The 22964-nt window shown below is 42.5% G+C and overlaps 1 protein-coding gene across 3 annotated transcripts in view; it reads right to left on the minus strand.

Annotated features, from left to right (window-relative positions):
- Window positions 1–285: 285 nt before the first annotated feature.
- The window catches only part of N4BP1 (NEDD4 binding protein 1), a 54306-nt gene continuing 31627 nt past the window's right edge, over window positions 286–22964 (minus strand). Inside the window, exons 2-8 of one of the 3 annotated variants that reach the window (XR_010661671.1) lie at window positions 19316–21009; window positions 12700–12830; window positions 11039–11135; window positions 8826–8933; window positions 6784–6891; window positions 3417–5027; window positions 286–3291 (exon numbers count right to left, since the gene is read on the minus strand). Coding sequence is in view for 2 of the 3 variants with exons in the window: in XM_065925281.1 (XP_065781353.1) it covers window positions 4670–5027; window positions 6784–6891; window positions 8826–8933; window positions 11039–11135; window positions 12700–12830; window positions 19316–21009 (2496 nt within the window). In the remaining variant the exon portion in view is untranslated. Of the gene's footprint in view, window positions 5028–6783; window positions 6892–8825; window positions 8934–11038; window positions 11136–12699; window positions 12831–19315; window positions 21010–22964 lie in introns of all 3 variants that reach the window. The other 2 variants (XM_065925282.1, XM_065925281.1) reach the window with 2 other exon arrangements.

Below are 22964 nucleotides of genomic sequence, written 5' to 3' on the forward strand. Positions count from 1 at the left end.
TCTGAGCATGACCTGTAGTAGCCCCCCCCACCAGAGGGGGCAACCACAAGGTGTACTCTGACTGACCTAGATCGGCCCCCTTGTGGGCAGTAAGTCAGAGCACACTGCTTGGCTCAGCCGGGGGCAGGTGCCCATTCCCGGACCTGGTGGTGTTAGAGACTTGACAAGAAGGAAAAATGGAGAGTAGTGGGTTCCAGGGAGCAACTGCTGAGCACCTGATACTTGGAAGGCCTTTCTGGCTGCTAGATGCCGCTGTCAAGAAGGCACCACCCTCCAGTTCAATTGAGCAGACTTTATTGAGCACCTATTAAGTGCAAGGCACTGTGCTAGGTGCTGTGGGAAATACAGAGAGTGAACACAGAAAGCCCTGCCCACGAGGAGCTCACAGTCTAGAAAAAGAGGTAAGACAGAGTACACAATCGCCGCAGTGACACCAACCAGAGTGGCAAGTGCCGAAAGCAAGACACAAGTGCTGTGGGGGGTCAGAGAACACCATGAGGCTGCTTCTGGTCAGAAGCTTTAGGCAAAGTAGAGAGGCACAGGGCCGGGCCTCTGGGGGAAGCCATCTGGGAGAAAGGGCATTTCTAGCAGAGAAGAGAGTCACTCGGAGTGGGAGCCCACAGGTAACTGAGGAAATTGTGCGGCTGCAGTGAGTGGGCAGATGGGCTATACAGAGTGGGCCATCACGTACGACTGGGAGGTAGACAGCCAAGGATACTAAGCTCAGAAAGGTCTAAACTGGATACTCTGGTCGAGAGCGCCACTGGGCACTGAACAAGAAGAGGGGTGTGCAGAAGCGTATCTTCAGAAGATAAATCTAGCAGTTCTGCAGTCTCAGAAGGGTAGTTAGAGGGGGAAAGCTGAGAGGTGGGCTGACAGGTCAGAGGCTGACACCCACAGGGAGGCCATGAGCACAAGATGCAGGGCGGGGGGCAAAGGCCAAAAAGGGACAATGGTGGGTGAGGGGACCTTGTGGCAGGGTGGGTGGGAAAAGACAAAAGATGCAGGCAGAGGGTCTCGGGAGGTCTCAGGGCTTCTACGTAGAGCTAAATATGCACTCATAAGGGGCAGGGCTGGAGCTGGGAGTCACTCCAGCAAAGAGGGGGCGGTTCGAGTCAAGGAAGTGTGCTGATCTCCAAGGGTGAGCACTTCTCAAAATGTGGTCCATGGACCACCTGTGTGGGAACCATCCAGGGAGTCTGCTGGAATGGCAGGTTTCCAGGCTTTACGCCAGAGCTACTGAATAAACCTCTCCGGGGGCAGTGCCCAGTCATCTGCATTTTTATTAAGAACTGCCCTCCCCATCATGTGTCCCACAGCTGGTCCGAAGTTTGGAAACCACCTGTTGAGCTGGTCTTTCTGTTGAACTGGCCTTTAGGTAAAAGAAGGAAAAGGAATGAAGACTGTTTAGGAGTGAGGGAAATCTCAGAAAATAGGGAAAGTAAGGGTCAATGATGTCATGCTATAGTTACTGAATGTGGACATGGAGATTCAGGATTGGGAAAAGGTTTCTGAATTTGGAAACTGAGTGGTCTCCAATGGCTTCCCTCGATTAATTCCACATGATGGGTGGAGGCCAAGTTTGCAGATACAGAAGTGAAAAGTGGGAAGGGGAAGGAAAGTAGGAATGAACAGAGATCCTTAGGGAAATCAGGTTGTTTTAATCTCAGGATCTGAAATATGTGGGGAATAATGAGAGAGGTAGATAACAAAGAAATGGAGTGAGTCAGAGTAACTAACCAAACAAACTACAGTTGGGAGATGAGAGGAGGTGGGCTGAGGGAGGAAGGATGGAAGGGAGGACAGGTGGGGACGTAGAAGGGTTGCTGGGGAGGTAGAGGTGGGGAGAGATTCCTCAAGGAAGGCCGCGTCTCAGAGATGTGTGGGAGGCAGGCTGGGCCTGAGGTGGGAGTGGTGCCAAGGCCCAACTCCAGGGGGCCCGGTGCCATTTGCCACGGTGGGGGGAAGGGCATGAGACTCCATGGGGGTGGGGGTTCAGAGCATCAAGGTTTCTATGTGCGGATCATAGTCCACAAATGCCACAATAAGTCTAAGCAATAAAGCAAGATTATCCTTCCTCTCACTGATACCAAAAGCTACAACAGGTCAACGGCGTCCCTGGTGACAGTCACGCCCTGCCAGAATAACGTTGACCCTTCATCCAGGATGGCTGAGAGGACTTCTTACTATTTTTCTAGCCACCAGCCTATAGGGTCTCAAACACTGGCTACTTGACAGAAAGGCTAAACCAGTCTTTCTTCTCCCAGGTGGCAGTCTGGAGCGTGGGGAAGAATGCAGGCCCAGGATAATTCGGCATCACTGCCTACTTATTCTTTAACCCCGGACAACTTCTCCGAGTCTACTGAAAGAGGGTGGTGTCCTCTGCCCTGCCATCTGCTTCACAGGAACACCGTGGAACACAGGATGCAGAACCACCTGCAGGAGTTACAGGAAATGCTGCTGCAGACACTCCCCAAGGTGGTTCAGAAAACCTACCAGGGGAGGTACACCAGGAGTGTCAACACTGAGCTGAGTATTAAGAGGAGTCTGAGAACAAGTAATGACTTCTTAAAATAATAGTTTGAGAATTGAGCTTTAAAATATGAGATTTAACTACACGATAGGTTTCAGTTGTGAATTCTGTTTCATGTTATAATTTACCAAGGTAAGTGATGCTTTTCTGAAACTCCTCCTACTTATCTTCTGCACTCTTCCTTCCTGCACCCAAGAAAGAGGAAAGGGGCTGGTAGAGCTCTCAGAGACAATACTGAGATCACAGAGGCTTATGTAATTCAAAGGTCAGATCACTTCTAGAGCCTAGAAAACTCCTGACCTCTAGGCTTAGCCAGCTCTACCTAGCATCAGTGGAGTCTCAGCCCCCCTTCCACGAAGACCAGTGGCTAAGTCCTGGCAAGCAAGGCATACCTCCTGAGTCCTTCTCTGAACAGAGGCAGTGCTGGATTGGCAAGGCCACTTGGCCTGGAAGGTAAAGTCATGTGAGAGGGACCCAGCCCTCACAACTCTGCTGTTGTTTCTAAAAACCACCAGCTGTGAAGCTGGGGCACAGAGTCTGTGGCCGAAGCTGCCTGCTGGCCTCCACCTGCACAGCTAGACGCCTCGGGTATCCTACCCCCAGCTGACAACCAGCTCCACACCGGCTGCATCTTACAGGCATCCAAGAGAAAACAAGACTGAAGTCCGAATCTGGCCGCCCGAGGACCCTGGACTCACCCCCGGAGGGATGCAGGATCACACAGGCCTGGAGGGAGCACTGTGGGGAGCCACCCAGGTCTGCTCATGGCCAACTAAGCCTCTTCACCATGAAGAACAAACCTGCACTGAGTCCTCTGGAATTGTTTCTGGGGGCCATAAGAGATGTGATCTACAAGGCAGATGTGAAACTGATCGTGAGCAGCCTGGGGGAAGAACAAATATAAAATACAAAGCCCTTTGAAGGTCCAGAGAACAAGAAAGATGTTAACAATCAATTATCCAGAAAAAGAATTTTCACTGACACAGAATTTAGCCAACACTGAAAACACAATACTAAGATATCAATTCTGAGAAAGACCCATAGGAAGGGCAGCTTAGGAGAACACTAAGGAGACTAACACAGGAAAAATAAATATGGGGCTCTGGGCCCCCACAGAAGCTACTAATGCTATTTATTGGCTTGGGTCATTCTTGAGAATAGAAAACCGGTTTTTTGGCAAAGCTGCACAAACTTCACATGGGACGTCTCCCAAGGTTGTGGACACCAAACTACTCTAATGACGACGCTCTTCACTAAACTTCCTCACATCCCTCTAGTAGCTTCAGAAGCTAAGATGTGACTTCTAGAGTCAGTCAGGGACTGAGTGGTGAGTGTCCCAGCCATGCACGAGGGGTCCAGTTCACAGCTGTGGACTTGGGCGTGCCCAGAAGGCACCCGGAGCCTCAGGTCCCTCTTGTGCAAGGTGGGAAGGGAGGAAGGGCTGGACCACGTGGGCTCTCAGGGTTCTTCCAGCCGGGTGTTCTGTGCGTCTCACTCTGCCCTGGTCATTAACAATGGCTAGGCACAAGGTGCCATCTAGTGGCACCACTTGCCCACTCTCACAAATGGCTCCAATGAAAGACCCCAGAGGAGCAAAATTAACTCCTACGGACTCTAATTCCAGGGGTGAGGGTACAGGAGGCTGGGAGGGTGAGCACACTTCATGTCAGTGGACGTGACATAGTCATCTCAAGAAAATATACTTTAAGAGGTCTTGCTTTCCCTAAGAAAGCAACTCTTTTTTTTCTTTTTTTTTATTTAGAAAGGCTAATCATATCCATTTGTCAATATTTTCAGCATTAAGGAAAATAGTTTAAAAAACATAAAAATGTAAGTGCACTCAAGAGTAACTGCTATTAAACAGTTCTGAACAGGCAGAAAATGTAGACTTTCCTTTTACAGAAAATGTTAAATCTGTAATAGCAGCATAATGTATATATATAAAAAAGCTGGTTTTGAAAACCCAGATTTTTTTTTATACACAAAACATCTGTGTTTTTTTTTTCTCCTATACACTACAATAGCATTTCCACTGGGAAATTGGTTTCTTCACATTATGTCACTTCCTGCTGCCACATGCAGATACTAGCTTGAGTGTGTGTGTCTTCAGCCCAGAGCCCCAGCTCCCAACAGCTTTCAGTCCAATACCATGGCGGAGAGTGCGTTCAGGTCTTTCATGTATGGATGAGCCGCTAAGATCTGGTCGATTTTCAGTTTTTGTTCCGAGTCAGGGAAGATCTTCAGAAGGGCTTCCCTCAGCTCGTTGGTTTCTGCAGGAGATCTCTGTGCTGGCATGGGCAGATTCTGCTGGATGTTGGGAAGGTTGGGCAAAAGTGGGAAGCGGGGTTGCTGAGGAAGCCAGTGGCTGGGTGGGGTGCCCTGAATCCGGGTTGGAGGCTGGTGGCTGGTGCTGGCTGCCTGGGCACCAGGGACTCTGAAGTTGGGGTCAAACATGCCCACATTTGGCAGGGCGTTGAGTAGGGGCTGCATATCTCTGTGAATGGAAGCAAGTCCTGGTGAGCTAGGTTACAAGACAAACAAGAAATCTGTCTAAAAATATCTGCTGCTGACTCCAAAGCTTAACATGCTGGGAGCTGCTTCCTGGCCTTTGAAGGCAAGAGAAGACTGCAGCCATGGCAGGGAGGGCAAGCACCCACAGACAGGCCCGTGGGGATGCCACTGACACCAGCTCCAGCCCAGTCATGACAGGGAATGCTGGCTCTTCATGAGCCACTCCACCTCCTGGCCTGCTGCTGTGAGGACTGACCCCATCCAGCTGCTTGGCTCTGAACCAGGATGAACCAGGAAGCTTTCAAAAGATCTGGACACAGGACCATACTTTCTTGCAGATTCAGATTCTCTGTGGGGCCAGGCTGATGGGGACCTTTGGGCAGAGAGGCTGCCTCTCCAGCCCCTCAAGTCTGAGTGAGATGTTGGTGTCCACAACTCGAATGCACATGAGTGTGTTTAGGGCATCTCTACCATTAAAAAGCCCCCCACTTGATTCTCCTTGCAGTAGAAAAATGGGGCTGACTGAACACTTTTCCCAACTTCAGAAGCTTAGTCCCTCCGTGTGGGGGTGCAATGACTAACTTCGTAGTCAGTGGCTCTCATGTGAGCAGGCAGGACTGACCCTGCTGCCAGGCTGCTGAGGCTAGAGGAGACAGAACTCTCCTTCCGTTAGGTCTGACCCATGGACCTTGATGCTTGCACACAGGCCTCAGGTCTTAAAGCCTAGCAGAGAATTTTCAAGTTAAGACTTTGCAAGAAAAATAAGATGTATGGCCATTCAGCAGGTGTTTAAAATGGCTACCACTCTCTTGGCACAGGTAGGTAGAAAAGCAGGACCTTTGGGAACTGAGTCCTCATCTGTGTAATAAAACACAGAGGCTCAAAAGAGAAATGATTCACAAGACCCGGGAGTGGAAGTCAGGCTGGTCTTGTGTGCTGAAGACAGTTCTACGTGAGCCACCTGCCCTTTCCAATCCAAACCCAGAGTCCCCCAGAGGCCCTCCATACACGGAGAGCATCGGCTCTGAAGTCTCACTGCCTTGGAACAGTGGGGGAGCTGTCTCACCCCTTTCAGCTGAGAAATACAAAGAAATGTAGCTTATTTCACTTTTTAAAAAGAGAAAAGGCCTATCACTGGGGAATACGATCTGCCACTTAGGTGCACAGGACTAACAACGTCCATACTTGAGAATTCTGAAAATGGAAACACATCTTTAAACACAAACAAACAAAAACCCCAATCTACAACAAAAAAAATCTAAGCTATCAAATTAATTTCAGACAAATATAGAATACATGCTTCTCTACTCAGTAAGGTAGATAGTACAGTTTCCCAGGTAGTGATTTCCTGAATAGTAAATAAATTCATATAAGCACAAAGTACTCAAAGTAAATGACTTGGCAAAATGAACTTAAAAAGATACTCACACACACACACAAAGAACCTAACTAGCATTCACTACTAAGCGACCACTAGCAAAATCTACTCTGTCTTCTTTGGCCTACAGAAAGTCTGGCTCCCCATGCTCTCTTCTGGGATTAAAACCAAATGGACCACAAATGAAGATTTGGTCTCTGGGAGACATTCCATCTATATTTCACCAGCACTAAATCTAAGGCTATTTTTTAAAATAAAATACCATTTATAATAATCAGGGAGAGAGTGTACTTGCACTTGAAGCACAAAGAACTGAAACAAATTTGTAAACACAAGACAATCTGGAAAAGGAAATAAATACCTAAGGTAGACTTCCTTTCGAAGAAATTCTTCTAATCGAGGTCCACTTCTTCCCAGAGGGTCATCAGGAACCATAAATATGTCCCCCACAAAGGTATACTGGAGCAATCTACAACAGGGAGAATAATTACAGTGTGGGAGAAAAAAGTAAATTAAAAGACTGCTTAATCGAATCCACCTGCAATGCAAGAGACCCCGGTTCAATTACTGGGTTGGGAAGATCCACGGGAGAAGGCATAGGCTACCTATCCCTTCTTGGGGTATTCTTCTATCAGTATTCCCTTCTATCAGTATTCTTGGGCTTCCTTTGTGGCTCAGCTGGTGAAGCATCTGCCTGCAACGTGGGACACCTGGGTTTGATCCCTAGGTTGGGAAGATCCCCTGGAGAAGGGAAAGGGTACCCACTCCAGTATTCTGGCCTGGAGAATTCCATAGACTGTAGAGTCCATGGGGTTACAAAGAGCTGGACATGACTGAGCAACTTTCACTTAACCACTAAAGCAAAGCAAACCAAACACACCCCAGTGAAACCAATTTCTCTTGTGGATACACATACAACAGAGTAAGAAACTTTTACCTACTGGCTCTCCTATTTCTTATCAAGACTTTCAGATTTTTATCTGGGCTTGGGAAGCAGCTTCTTTTCCTAATAAAACGTTCAATATAACTTTGAAAAACAAGATGGAAAGACTGTCAGTTTAGGATACAATGGGTGCTCAACCAAGGTTTAATTTTTGAATAAATGAGCTCATAAGCAAACCTACTGATGTTCTTTTAAAAAAGAGAATTAGTATATGAAGAAATATTGAAGGTCAGTTGAACATGATTTATCAAATCTAGAAAAATGTTTTTAAAAGTCCAAATGCCTGGCTTGCTGCCTGGATCTTGGTTTCTGCCTTGCTTTATGACTTTTGAAGGCAACAGGTTGGTGTGTGAGTGAGTCTTCACTGCACTTAAACCTTCTATGCACACACAGATGAGTGTCCGATAAATACTGACAATGAGCTCAGGGCACAAATCCAACAGAAACATGTGCTAGAAGATTAATGGCTTGTTAACTGTGCCCAGAAGGTCAAAGACCAATTCTCACTTCAGCTATCAACAACACTTTCTTAATAGCATATGGGTCAAATGCATATAGTAACTAACTTTCACCTGGGTATCATTTTCTAAAACCCTCTAATGATTAAAAAAACATATAAATATCAGAGAAGAGGCAACCATGAAACCCCTCAGACAGGTAAGTATGTAGTTACACGAGTTATACGCCAGTTATACCAGATATACACAATCTCAAGGTATGTTTTTTAGATTTCCGGTATTTATGACTCATCTCTGGCACTACCATAAGACTACTGGTTTTTGGTAAGTACTTGTCAGATAATGCTTGTTTATAGAAAGTCCTGGAAGCCTGTGTTCACTGATCTTAATGCAGCTGAACACACTCAGGGTGTCATCACAAACAGAAAACTTACTTTGTTATTTTGGATATTCAATGTGCTTTCAATACAGATGACTAAACTTTGATGGTAAAACGCTCAAGAGAAGTATCAGATGTTAAAAAGTAGAAAGAGTCTTTCCTTTCCCCAAAGTGAAAACCCAGTCAGCATACTGATTTTGGTACTATCCTCTTGCTGAAATCACAGTTGTTATCAAACCTAGCCTTCATATTTCACTGTTGAGTAACGTCAACAATGACTTGCTCAAGTGTCCCTCGGCTTCAGGCCAAGGTCAAGCTCGGTGGTCATTTCTGCTTCATCACACAGTTGATAGATAGTTAACTGGGCCACAAAGATACGCCTCTTGCCAGGCAGAACTGGTCTAGAGACCCCTGTGGGCACCAGAGCATGCTCACACATCACCTGCTGGTGGAATTGCTCTGTGCCCAGTCCTCCCGCTCACTGAGAGGGGCCAGCCACCCTGTGGACTGGGAGCACAGTCTTATGATATCTTCAGTCTCCTAAACTGCTTCCAAGGTGGACAAAAAACAAACAGTAAACAACAAAAAACATCTCTGACCAAAGACAAAGAAAAAAGTATTACCTTTTTGTAATTATTTCTCTCCAGGAGACTGACTCAGTCACAAATTCTCTGAAGTTATCATTTGTTACAATTATGCCACCAGTTTTGTCTGCTAAGTGTAGTAGAAACCTATGGTAATATAAAAGTGGTTAAAACAGGAAAGCAGGCATCTTTGGCTCAGAGTAGTTTTACTATAAAAAACAAAAGGATTTCCTCTTCACAGGAAGATCAGAGAATTTAACCAAGGCTGGGATGCAGAAAAGTTAAGCCCCTGTCAACTGAACATCAACTTGAAATACTGAACATCTGAAATTACTAGAATGATTATAAATGAAGGTCTGGTTTTCATAAAAATCTAACTTTTTAAAAATAATCTTAACCAAAATTTATACATTTTTCTAGACAAGTTGCATTATCAATAGAGTGGTAATATGATAACGCATGAGGACTAGAGAGGAACAAATCAGAATTGTTGCCTGTGAAATCACTATTCAGTTTTCAGTTGCTAAGCTACGGTACTTTGGTTCTAAGATTAGCCTTGCCACAGTCAGCCTTGCAATTTTTTTTTTTAAGCCTAAATTCACATTTTCTGCTGTGACTTAAGAAGAGATGTCCAGAACTGCCATTAGGTTTAGTCTAAGTTATAGATCCACTCAAATGCAAATTATGAGAAAATATATGATGATCAAAAAGTGTAACAAGTAAACATTACAGAGAATTCTATTTCGTTGTTCGAGATTATTCATGTTCAAACTCTGTTAATGAGAGATTTATGAGGATAATACAAGTTTCACCCCCTACTCAGGATGACCACATTTGTGTGAGGCAATGCAGACAAAGATAATGAAACAATAAAATAAGCGAAATTACTGGAATTAAAGGTGCAGAACGACTGCTTTTATTATCAGTAGGGGGTGTACTTAAAAGGAAATAAAAAAAACAAGCCTCATTAGTTTCAGAAATCTTAGGAAACCCTGATAAGTAAATATGATTTAGCATGAGTATCTTAAATTATTGCTAACTGGCATGAACAGTAAGTAGCAATGTTTGTCCACAAGTATTAACAAAAATAGGCAGTAAAGCTTCTGGGCGTGTACTGTGAACCAGGACACATGCTCACATCCCCTAAAAACCCAGAGAGCCATATAAATTAAGTGAAAACCTAGTTTACACACTTGTGTATGCATTCAAATTCTGTAGGCGTAAGAAGGAAGCTGCTGCGTTAAAAGCATCTGAAGGCTCTTCATGAGCCTGGCAGTCCAACCTGCCTTTTCATGTGAGTTCTCCAGGGTCCCTACCCAGTATCTCTGGAGCAAGGGTAGTCCCTCCATCCCAATCTCCCAATACTTTCTCATGCCCCTACCCCCAGGTGCTTCCTCCCGCACTCTTCTTTCATGCCATCTTGGATTCTCCCCAGATCTGGTCTCTCTACCAGCCTGGTGAAGGGCAAGGGGTTGTCAGTGAGAAGGCCCTTTGGACCTTTTGCTGAATGTCTGCTATCACTCCAAGTTCTCTTCCCCTGCCAAGCTCCCCTTTTCATCTCTCACCCATCTGACCATCATTCACTACCTTGGGTTACAAGCTAAGCACTGTCTTCAACGTGAAGGAGCACTGTGGTAGAACAACGAGGCAAAACCACCAGGGTGCTTTAAGTGCTAGAGGTCAGAGTGAAAGAGGGTGAGGGCAGGAGAGGAAAGAACAGGAGGCCACCACTTCAGTTCCTAGACACTCAGCACCTGCTCTCTGAGCAATGTACCAACCTAAGAAATGCAGTTTATTCCTTTAACACGAGGGTCAGCCGAGACCATCTTCTACTATATGGAAGAAATACTGAGGGCCCAGGCATCACAATGACAGACTATGTCTACAGCCAGATATAACCAGGAGGAGACGGAGAAAGTGTGAAAAGCACTCCTGAGGCTGCCACACTAAGACAAGACAAACGTTACTTCTAAGAAGTATTTAAAAAGACTACAACTCAACATGGGCTTTTACTTATAGATCCTCAGCCATGTTTTAACAGAAAAGTTTTTTTAACTCAATAGCTTCTTTGGTAATGTCCCTGAATGTATTAGTATAACCTTAAAGACTATGAATGTTAAAATTCTCTAACTCGGGTCAAGCATGTCCTTTTAAGATGTGGATTCAGGTGCCTGATGAACTGTCTGGTGGAGCAGGTGGCTGGCTCCTCACCACCCCACACCCACTTTAGAAAGGAAAACAGTCTTTCATACCTGTCATCATGAGAAGCAATTCTTTCTCCAAAGACCATCCGTGCAGGAGTTAAAGATAATATTCCAAGCTCCTGGAGCTGGGTTAAGAAGTGCTGTTCTGTTTATGGAATAAGTTGAATACACATTCAGAAAATGGCTATCTTCCCAGAGGTTTGAATAAATGAAAGCACCCCCAAATGTTTCACTTGGAGAGTTGTGGGTAACTTTTTTTCTATTGACTCACAAAGATTGCATTTTATACACTTACGGGGAAGGGGGAAAAAATCAAGGAAGACATATTCCAAAACAAATGTAATGTAAAAATTGACTTTAGCTATTTTTTAAACTTAAAAATGTTCAACTTATTTGCTTAAGAAGAATAAACCATAAACCTATACATAAAGGATCTTACTATTAAAAACTTTTTCTCAGCTGCATTACAAGCAATAGAGGACAAAGAGAGTGAGGGCCACGTCCCTGAGAGCGCGCAGGGGCTGGAATAGAAGAGGGATGCCAGAGAGGCAGACTGTTCTGTCCTGATCCCAAGAAAGGTCTGCTTGGTCCCTATCCCAAGAGTCTGTCAAATCTCCCTCTGACTGCTACCCTATCTAATCTCTTCTCTGTTATCGGTACAAATATTTACTAATTTTCATGGGAGTGGGTCATGACAGAGAATAAAAGAGGGCCAAAACCACAAAAGAGTAATAGGCAAAAGAGCAGCTATAGGCTCAGGGTTTGAGACTACCACTCCTGCATTCCCTACAATGGTACTCACCACTGACTTAGGCTGAAATGTCCAAACACAGTGCTTTATATCTCTAGAAATGCACAGCACATAAGTCTTACAATACTGTTTCAGGGATCCTACTGCAAAAATGACTGAAATGAGTAGATCTGCCTCATTTCCAAGTACCCTCTGCTAGGACAAATACACCTCCCTTGAGGGAGGGAAGTTGGGATACCTGGGAAAAGTACTTTTACCATTTCTACCTCAACAGTGGCTAAGTTTTATTACTTCCTGCTGAATGTGCTGGGTGGGTCCTGTTCTCACCCTTCCTCCTCCCAGTCTACCTTTTATTTCTAGGTAGTCTGATGCATTAAGCTGCTTGGCACAGCCCCTTCACCAATCTTCCTATTAAGACCCAAGAAAAGAAAAACTTTAAGTTTCTCTGGATATTTCAGGATCCATAATAAGTTCAAATCTTTCGTGTGTGGCCTGCAGGTCAGCCATGCAGTACCACACAGTGAACATAAATGACTTATATTAAGTTATTAAACAAACTGTTAAAAAGACATCTTATGTGAGGGTTCCAAATTTATCAAATGACCATTTTCAAAAATACTATTTAAAGAGGAAGAAACCCAGCCTAGTAGAAAGACATATTTAATCAACTTTTTAGAAAGTGAAAGAAAATTTTTGTGATACATAATGAAGACTAACATAACTTTCTATATAAACATCTATTAAACTTTCCATCCCTCCCCCAAGCAGGTTTTATGCTGTAACACTCTCTTCAACTGATTTTTTTTTTAAACTGGGTGCAACAAATTTACAGTTTTGTTTTTAAAGCTTTAAAGCTGCTGCCTATGGCACATGACACGATTCTAAGTACTGTGTATTGCAATTAAGAGTCAACTGATTACTTAATTATTAGTAACCTGGAAAAATCAGTTTGTCTCACCTGTGACATTAGGATCACGCCTGGTTCTCCACTGTGGAACAAATACAGTGATGTTTCTGTTGCCGAGCTTCCAAAAATATTCAACCGCAATTGCAATTCCACGACAAGAAAAGAACTTTTTCAGACCATGGCTATATGAAAATAAGTAAAATTTATTTCAGTTGAAAGCATGTTTAAAGCATGTTAAGTTTTACCAGGATAAAGTAAAAAAGTAAAATTCACAAACAACATAAACAATTAGGACAATATTTCCTCTAATAGTTTGCTGCTTTGCAAAGCCAAGAGAAACCAAGATAGGAGATATGACTCATAACTTCGTGATTTCTGTTGTATTTTATTCAGTTGATTTGAGTGTGCTTCTGTGGTAGAGGGCAGTTTGAGCTTCGGGGCTATACTTGTTTACTACACCTTTTATATTTGGTTTTAGATGAAGAGCCCATTCTAGAGAGTCCTAGTCCACTGGCCTCCAAGAATCTTTTGTGAATGTTAGAAGGCATTTGTGGCTGCAGCAGAAGCAGCTATGATCAGAATGATCCCATGACATGTTCGCACCACCACAACTTCCAGAGGTTTCAAGTGCATCTGCCTCCATCCAGGAGGGCTGCGTCCCCTCTCTAGACAACTGGGAAACCAACTCAGTTTACAGCTTCCAGGAAACAAGCTGATGGCAAGACTCACATGAAACTACCTGGGGGCCACGGCATATGATTCTGCTGAAGGAAGCAGAAAGCAAGGGGAAAGGAATCAAAGCACCAGACGCTGCCGCACCACAGAACTGTCAACTCTGAGAGATGGACTGGAGTTCCATGTTTACAAAAACAGGTGGTGGTCAGATCGGGCCCTTACTTTGTAACTCATGGTACAGAGGATTAAAAACTGTTCCCCACCCCAAAACCAATTTCAAAAGAAATGAAGAAAAATTATCCTCCAGCAGTTAAGGAAAAGCAGAGGTTTTAACCCTTTCAACTCTCCCCAGTGGTATTGTCTCCAACTAAATCTACATTTTCATGGATCAAGAATGGGCTGAACCTGTAACAAGCATCTAACATCCAGAAGAGTGGCTCAGAAATGCCTATTAGAGGCTAAAACCCACTCTTCTCAGTGAATCATAAATCAGAGACTGCACAGGCATCAGCTCCACTCTAGGAAATGTACACAAGTAAACAAACCCATTCTTGATGAAATAACTTAGCAGTGGCTTGTTTATCTAAAAGCATTTAAATATGGCAGGAATGTAGCAATATGACATTTGTTACTGGAAAATTGGCTTGAGGGGGTAGTTTTTGTACAGAGGGTCTTAGTCTTGAGAGACATGCACTAAAAAAGCTTATTAAGTGCCTTCTTAGCCGATTCATCAGACACAAATGTATATGAACTCTTTTTCCTCTTTTCCTTAAATGTTTCCTTTGAGAGCAACAGCAGAAACTAAGTGGAAATAAAGTCTCAGTCCATTCCTTTGGGTCCTGGTGGTTCAGGTGGTAAGAATCTGCCTGCAATGCAGGAGTCCTGGGTTCAGTCCCTGGGTCAGGAAGATCCCTGGAGAAGGGATGGCTACCACTCCAGTGTTCTTGCGTGGAGAATTTCATGGACAGAGGAGTCTGGCGGGCTATAATCCACAGGGTCACGAAGAGTTGGACACGATCAAGCGACTAAAGCTTTTCAAGGAAAAGGAGGGAAATGACAGTAAATAAAATTCTACTGCCCTGGAACCCCTCCCAAGCTTAGAGGGGAAAAGTGGAGTTTCTAGAAACATTAGCACTAAAACAAAATTCCAGGGGCTTCCCTGGTGGCTCAGTGGTAAAGAATCCCCCTGCCGACACAGGAGACAACGGTTTGATCCCTGGTCTGGGAAGATCCCACACACCCGGGGCAACTAAGCCCGCGCGTCACAACTACTGACCCTGTGCTCTAGGGCCTGGCAGCCGCAGCCACTGGGCTCGTGTGCCAACACGGCTGAAGTCTGCGTGCCCAACAGCCTGTGCCCCGCGCAACAAGAAAAGCTACCATGGCGAGAAGCCTGCACACTGCAACTGGAGAGGAGCCCCTGCTGTCCACAACCAGAGAAAAGCCTGAGCAGCAATGAAGGACCAGCACAGACAAAAAATAAATGAAAAAAAAAATTCGAAGGGTTAGTTATCCTCAGTGATAAGAGCAAAACATTTTTAAAACCCTGAAAAATTTCTAGAGCTGATTTAGGAATAAATAGCAGTTCAAACTTCTGGTAAAGAACATATGGACTAATCCAGAAGACAAAACAACAGAAATAAAATCAAGTAGAGCCAAATGATTGAGCTTAAAATAATAAGGTCCCACTTTTATTTTCATATCATGACCAAACAAAAAATGTGCTATCTCCTAGCTTCTCTGCAATCACAGAAAAGCAACTTGCTGACAGGTAAACACAGACCAACTGTCTTTCTGGTCTTTTTGTCTTTTGGTGGGAAGAGACAAAGGGTACACATACAATACCTCTCTACCCTGGTGAAGGCCAAAGCTCTGGGGCTCCCAGATGCAAATGGAGAATTAACAGATATTAAGCCTGAGAAGCCAGATGTGCAGGCTCTCAAGGGAAATTTAAACTTCTGTTTCCAAATACTTGGAAACAAGTTATACCATTGTGTTGTTTTCCTTTTCTGTATTGTAGCAGACAGTCAACTAGAAAGAAGAAGATTCAAAGCAGAGAGGAGATGGGTGATAAATACCTGATAAAACTGATAAAAATTCAGGGCCATCACAGAACCAGACAGAGTAGTGTGGGAAAAGAGAGAAAACACTTTCTGACTTACCCAGGGAACAGTAATTCTTTTCTATAGCCTCCATTTAATAATAAGAGCCATGGAACCCTGATATACAAGACTACCATGAAAAAATGGTGAAAATATATAGGCAAGTGAAGGGACAAACCTCATCTACATGGAAAATTATCTATTCAGATAAGTCAGGTGCTCTTTGCTGAAGTTTCAGACTGACAGAGACCAAATGTTATCTGGCCACTGCGGTGATGTCTAGCCATACACCACATACAATTTCCATTTACTCATCGTTTGACTCATTCTTGGTGACAAAGGGGAAAAACCAAGTAGAGATATGCATAATCAGCAGCATTAAGTAGGGTACTTCGGAATTTCTCACGGTGTGTTATAAACTGCAGACATCACACCGGCCTGGCAAATAAACAAGGCTATGCAGAAACCCAGGGATGGGTGGGCCTGAGTGGCTTTAAGGAAGGGTTCAAACCTATTGCTCAAATACTCAAGTTTCCGTTTTAACTACTTCCCCAACTAGCTGGGTCAAGCTAGTGAGATTTACTCAGCAGTGCCTACCTAAGCAACTCAGGAGTGATGTACCCAATAGTACTAAGGCCTAAAGGTTCAATCTCAACTTCTGTGGGAAGAGGTGGGGTGTATGATGGCTCTGGAGAGCTGTATCATGGGTCCAAATTTTGTAGCTGCATAGTCTTGGACAAGATTTTCAAGCCATTTCATGTTATGTATATTACAGATTATTTTTACCTCACAAAACTGGTGTAAAGGTTATGTTTTAAAAGATAAAGTACAGTACCTGACATATAACAAGTGTTTCAGTTTTAAGGTTCCAAATATTTGTTGAAATGTAATCCAAATTGATTTACTACAGCAACTGTAACCGCAAGCTATAAATAGGTGGTGAAAAGTCATTTAAACAATCCTAATCTTCATTAAGTCTTTAATTAATTCATTAATTCAACACATTGTCACTGAGTGGTTACTATGTGCCAGGCACCATGGACCTTGAGGATAGTTCAGTGAGCAGAACACACATCAATCACTTCCTTTATGGAATTTACAGTCTATAATTCACATTTAAACTGAAGCAGCTGATTTAGAATGATAATTTTTTTTTTCTGACTCAAAAAAATTGACACAATGTAAAATAATTATTTTAAAGTGAATTTAGTATATTCACAATGTTGTGCAACCACCATTTGTATCTTGTTCCAAAACATTTCCATCACTCCAAAAAAAAAACCCCTGTACCCATTAAGCAGTTTCTTCCCAAAATAAGAGTTAATTTTAATTACTGACATTTTCAGATCAATCCATCAAATTAAGTATAAGTCTGTCTGCCTAGGATAATACATCTTTTGTAAAAGAGTTGCTTTTAATTGAGACATCTATGAATTCAAAAAAAATTAAAATCCTCTCAATCAGCCTGTGGTTTCCCTTAGTGCACTAATTCAGAGGTGTTCAAAAGAAATGGTACTGTACTGAAGGATGTTAGGAAGCATGAAACAGGGTTTGGGGTGTCACAATGGCTTGGGGGCATTATGGGCAAAGTAGGAGGGACCAGATATGCAAAAACATCCTGTTCTGTACAGCCAGTGCAACTCTAAATTCCAACAGTGACTCCTCTGAGAAATACACTAGTTACTACAAAACGGTTTTTTAAAAGTATCATTATCACTGTTCATTTTATCTTAATTTGCATTTCTTAGTCTTTGAACACCAATTTGGGAAATCTCTCCACATAGAGAAAAATGAAAAAGGATTAATATTACTCATAATCGTGACCTAAATTTTATATCATCATTAGGCTCAAGAAATTGTAAAATGAGGAACTGCTGTGGGGCTTGGACTGTGAGTAACTGAAATTGCACTTTACATTTTTACTTAGATAATGCCATACAGTTGTGGGCCATTTGCTGGGTTTCCCCCAAAAGAACTGCCAAAAAACAAAGTGAAATGACAATAAACAGCATTATTTGGAAATGAAGACAACCATATTACATACTTTTACTGCCTATATTCACTTTTACATGTGAAATGCTGGCATTTTCTTTTCTTATTTTTGACAGCAAAGAACAGCACCATTCAAAAAATAAAAATCAAAAGAATCTTTATATTTAAAAAATAGATACTAAAATATTAAAATATTTATAGATGGAAATGAGATATCTGAAAATTCCTTCAAAATGGGTGGAAGGCAGCAGGTGGGGTATAGATGAAACAAGGTCTGAAATGATGAAACAAGACAGGCCATGAGTTGATAATTACTGAAGTTAGGTGATGGGTACATGTGAGTCTCAAATGAATGTGAATCCCAACACGGATGGAATTCATCATATTATCTTCTTGTCAATTTCTCTGAAAATTATAACAAAAAATAATATGTAATAAATGCATAATTTAATAATAGTTTTCAATTCATTTTTCAATTTTATCAAGTATTCCTGAAAAATCAGGGGATTAATTGATGTTTTAGAACTCCTAGGAAAGAGATCATATAAGCATTAAGCAATTCAGGAAAGTACATACGACCCTTAACACAAGTTTGAACACAGGGCCCACTTAAACACAGACCTTTTTTCAGCAGTAAATACTACAGTACTATAAGATGCAGAACAGCTTTATGGAGGGCTGACAATAAAGTTAATTCTGACCATGCAGAGGGTCGACGGCCCCTAACCCCACAACATTAAACGACCAACTGTATTTCAACTTCTCCTTCATTCCATGTCCAGGTGCCCCTTTTCTTGAATTGCAGCTACTTAAAATGCTAATCCCTTGGACTGCAAGGAGATCCAACCAGTCCATCCTAAAGGAAATCAGTCCTGAGTGTTCACTCAAAGGACTGATGTTGCAGCTGAAACGCCAATACTTTGGCCACCTGATGAGAAGAGCTGACTCATTTGAAAAGACCCTGATGCTGGGAGAGATTGAAGGCAGGAGGAGAAGGGGACGACAGAGGATGAGATGGCTGGATGGCATCACCGACTCAATGGACATGAGCTTGCCTAAGCTCCGGGAGTTGGTGATGGACAGGGAGACCTGGCGTGCTGTGGTTCACAGGGTCGCAAAGAGTCTGACACGACTAAGCGACTGAACTGAACTAAAGATATCTTCAAAATCAGTGGAGTGACTGGTTTTGAAAACCAGAGATTTTACCTAGCAGTTGTTGAAATAGCATGATAAAGAGGTCCTTTAGCTCAGGGCAAAAGGTTGTAGCAAGTGAAACCAAGCAGGCTGAAACCCATCTGAGGTCAAACAGCTGGTTCCCAGTGGGCGGAGACTCTGACTCTGACCCCTACACTCTCCTTCTATCAAACTGCCTCTTAGAGTTCTAAGACAGGCTAAATAGAAATGATCATTTAACTTCTTTTAACTATACAAACTTTCAGTAAGAGCAGAGGCCCATAAAGAAATTCAAACTGAAGAATTCCTTAGAAAGGAAACTGCTGTCACTCTTATCAACAAAAGTATATAACAGAAGTACATCACACCTGTTATCACTGCACATTCTTGGGTAAAGACCTGGCATGTTGTACAGAAAAAGAAAACGAAATCTCGTTTTTGTCTTAAGCTTCATCCTTGTATTCAGAACCCAGTGGTGTTAAGACAGCATTAAGAACCTGAGGATTTAAGTCTCTATACTGCTTATCACTGGGAAACGCAATGTGAAAAGCCAAGTTTTCTATCATTCCTTGTCCTCAGAAATATAGGTTCAGCAGAGTGAAGAAGGAGTCTACAGTGCCAGAGAATGGGGTCAGCTACACACGGGATAGTTCCTATAAACACTGCAATTCTGAAACAAGGCCAAGAGCCCTATTGAAAGCATAATTTGAAGAGAGTGGACTTACGTAATCGCAACATTGCTTCCATCTATAACAATGTGCTTCAAATCCGTCCTCCCTGGTTCATTTTTTAATTCCAGCTTGTAGGGCACTTTCAGAGTATCTCGAAATCTTTGAACCCCCGTAACTGAGCAATCAATATGCTCAGAAGGTCCCACCAACCTAGCATCAGTAACTGAAGGTAACAGCTGGGAGAGCGGCATCGGTGGAGAAAGGGGTGGACAGCTGGGCTTAGACTGAGGAGAGCCACAACACCTCGCGCGGTTTTCACAGGGAGACTTCATACTATTTGGAAGCAAAGGTTCTGCTTGAGGCTGCAAACCATTTTCAGGAAAAACCGGAATTCTGGGCTGGTGACTTGAAGCTCCTCTTGAAACAAAACTGACAACTTCTTTGGGACTTGAAGGGACAACAGAGGGTAAAAGGCCATCAGTTTCAAGGTCTATGTTACAAATGTAGCTCTGATTTGAACTCCAGATTTCTTGTTTCTGCTCTATTGGCATGGTTCTGAAAGTATTAATTTTGCAATTTGAGGTACATGGTTTTGATTCAACTCTGAATGGTAACTGAGAAAAATTTTCCACCATATTTTGCTGTGTGTGAGTTTGTGTTTTCTTTGGAGTGGAATCTGCTGTAAGCTCATTTATGCTGCTACAAACACCTTTATTTTTGGTTCTGTTAGTCTCTGGATACACAGTACCAGGCGAAAATTCTCTGTCTCCTTGGAATCTCTTATTTTCTTTTTCAATTTCCTCCAAGAGTAATAATGGTTCAGTAGATGGCCCATACTCCCTAATGACCTTTTCAACAATTTCTTGGGAATAGCCCATGGTTTTAAAAAAGTTCACGAGAATGTTGTACTCCATTTCCTCAGTAGTGTCTTTTACGTCTGGACTTAAATTTTCGGCCTCAGTAAAAGAATCAGAGACATCAATGATTACACTTCCAGCTAATGTCTTACCATCATGTAGAAGCTCTCCCTCTTGAACATTTTCCAAAGAAAACTGCTTCTTGGTATGCCTTTCTTCAGAATCAGAAAACCTCCTCTTGTGACAAACTCTGTCTTTGGAAAGTGCCTCTTCATCTGGGGTTACACCATTTATTGGAACAAAAAGAACATCTTGTGAACTAGAAAAGACTGTGTCCATTTGTTTTGTAAGCTCAGAAACGGGTGTCCCCGCTTTATTTCTTGCATCTTCCTGCAAAACAATTTCATCTCTGGAAATAGTCAGCCCTGTGGCAGCATTCGGTGTAAACTCTGCTTGTGTAGGATATCTAATTTCAATAACATCATCATTTCCTGTTTCAAATAGATTCTCCTCACCTTGGGTGAGTGCCAAGAGTTCTTTTTTCAAGGAAGTGGGTAAAATTAACAAATCCATTGTGTAACTGTCTGCACGAGCTTCAACAAATTGTTTAAATTCCCTTTTTACCTCTGATTCTTTCTGGCTGTTGGGTAGATTCTCATTATTCTCAAAGAGCTTTACAAACTGTTGAATGTGACTCCGAGCCATGACCACAGCTTCGGCACTTCCTCTGATGCCAAGAAGACCGATGTCAAGAATGCAGAGATCGGCACAGGTGTCCTGAATCAAGCTCTTCAGAAATAGGCTCTGTGCCCCAACAAAAATGCAGTGCATGGCCTTGGGGTAACATTCTCTTTCTTCTAGTTCAGGCTCACAGATTCCTTTAATATATTCCTGTAAAGAGAAGACAAGGAATTAGATCAATTTACAAAAGCACTTTACAGCACATATCATGTTACATACGAAATACAGACACCAAACTTTACAAAAGTCAAAAGCCTGCTAATATCTTTCAAAAAAATATCATGTTTACAATAAAAGATATAAGCTGTTTAATTGTTGTCAGAGGAACTGAAAACTCTGCATCGAAGTCTAAAAGGCAGGTATCTGTAACATTTTCAATAGTGTATCTTGCAATGCGATCTTCAGGAGTTTGCCCAGCTGCACAACTGATAATGACCAAGACTGGATTTATTTATGCCTATAAAGAATAAGCATCTTTGCTTGCTACCAGTCGTCATTTATTACTATGACATAATTCAGAGAGGAGTTAAGTCAAAGGATTTACTCTAAAACAAACCTTGGCTTTTTCTCTGCAACTATTGTTTCCAGATAGACTGATTTTTAAAGGCATTTAAAACAAGATCAGTTTAACAACAAAAATTTTTCTAGCTGGCTGGAACAATGTATATACCCTATGTAATTTTATGTCTGTTTTCTAAGAATGACCAGACTACTTAAATGTAGATCTAAATATAAAGAACCAGAGAATGCTGAATAGTACCACCATTCTCAGAAATAAAGCTATAGCTTCTAGTGAAATCTGGTACTGAAAGAGGCCTGTACGAGCTAAGAAAGGGAACTGGGTTCTTGAGCAATTAGGTTGCCACTGGAGGCAGAACTGTGAATCAAGTAAACATGTGAGCCCTCATACAGGCTCACAGTGGAACACAGTTGTTAATAACTTGGGCACTGGAGTCAGTTCCCAGGCTCAAATTGCAGTCATACAACTGGTGACCTTGCTCAAGTTACCCAACCCTCTCAGCCCGGTGTCTGCAACTATGAAAGAGAGAGGCAGGCTAGTGCAATTTCAGAGGTGCTGTGAAGAAATTCAATGAAATAATGAATGTAAAGTTCTAACAACAGGGTGTCACAAGTGCTTTCCAAGTAATAGAAACACTGTTACTTTAAATTATCAGTGAAAGCTTTCTGGACAGACAGCCTGGGGATACCCAATCTAAACTTTTAAACTAAAATCAGAATGGTGTTATCCAAGATGATGTTATTTAAAAGTTCAACCTATGTAGTCATGAGGCTTTACAAACCTGCACCTACCATGTATACCTATTACAATGGCCACATAACTTCTATTAGAATTTATATACAAATGTGTACATATTCTGTATTCACACAATTAGAATACAAAATTCCTGATGAGGAGATGAGACATAAGGAACACAAGGAAAACAACAATGGGAAAAGCTCGACCCCAGTAGTATAACGTTCAGTCATGAGTTCTTTACTTCCTTAGGTTCCTTTGGATAAACCTGGAATATTTGTGGGTTTGTTAGTAAAGAATAAAGATAACTGATGCTGGACAGAGGAGCCTTAAAAAAAAAAAAAAGAACAATTTATTAGAGCTACTTTTGTGAGAGCTGGACTATAAAGAAAGCTGAGCACTGAAGAATTGATGCTTTTGAACTGTGGTGTTGGAGAAGACTCTTAAGAGTCCCTTGGACTGCAAGGAGATCCAACCAGTCCATCCTAAAGGAAATCAGTACTAAATATTCATTGGAAGGATTGATGCTGAAGTTGAAACTCCAATACTTTGGCTACTTGGAAAAGATCCTGATGCTGGGAAAGATTGAAGGCGGGAGGAGAAGGTTGGATGGCATCACAGAGGATGAGATGGTTGGATGGGACCGAATCAATGGACATGAGTTTGAGTAAACTCCGGGAGTTGGTGATGGACAGGGAGGCCGGGCATGCTGCAGTTCATGGGGTTGCAAAGAGTCGGACACAATTGAGTGACTGAACTGAACTGACTTTTGTACCACGGTAATTGTGTTAAACACAAAATACAGTTATCAACTGTCCTTTTTCCCTAGATGTACAAACTGTGTTAAATA

The sequence above is a fragment of the Muntiacus reevesi genome, chromosome 2 (assembly GCF_963930625.1).
Source record: "Muntiacus reevesi chromosome 2, mMunRee1.1, whole genome shotgun sequence".
Classification (NCBI taxonomy): domain Eukaryota; kingdom Metazoa; phylum Chordata; class Mammalia; order Artiodactyla; family Cervidae; genus Muntiacus; species Muntiacus reevesi.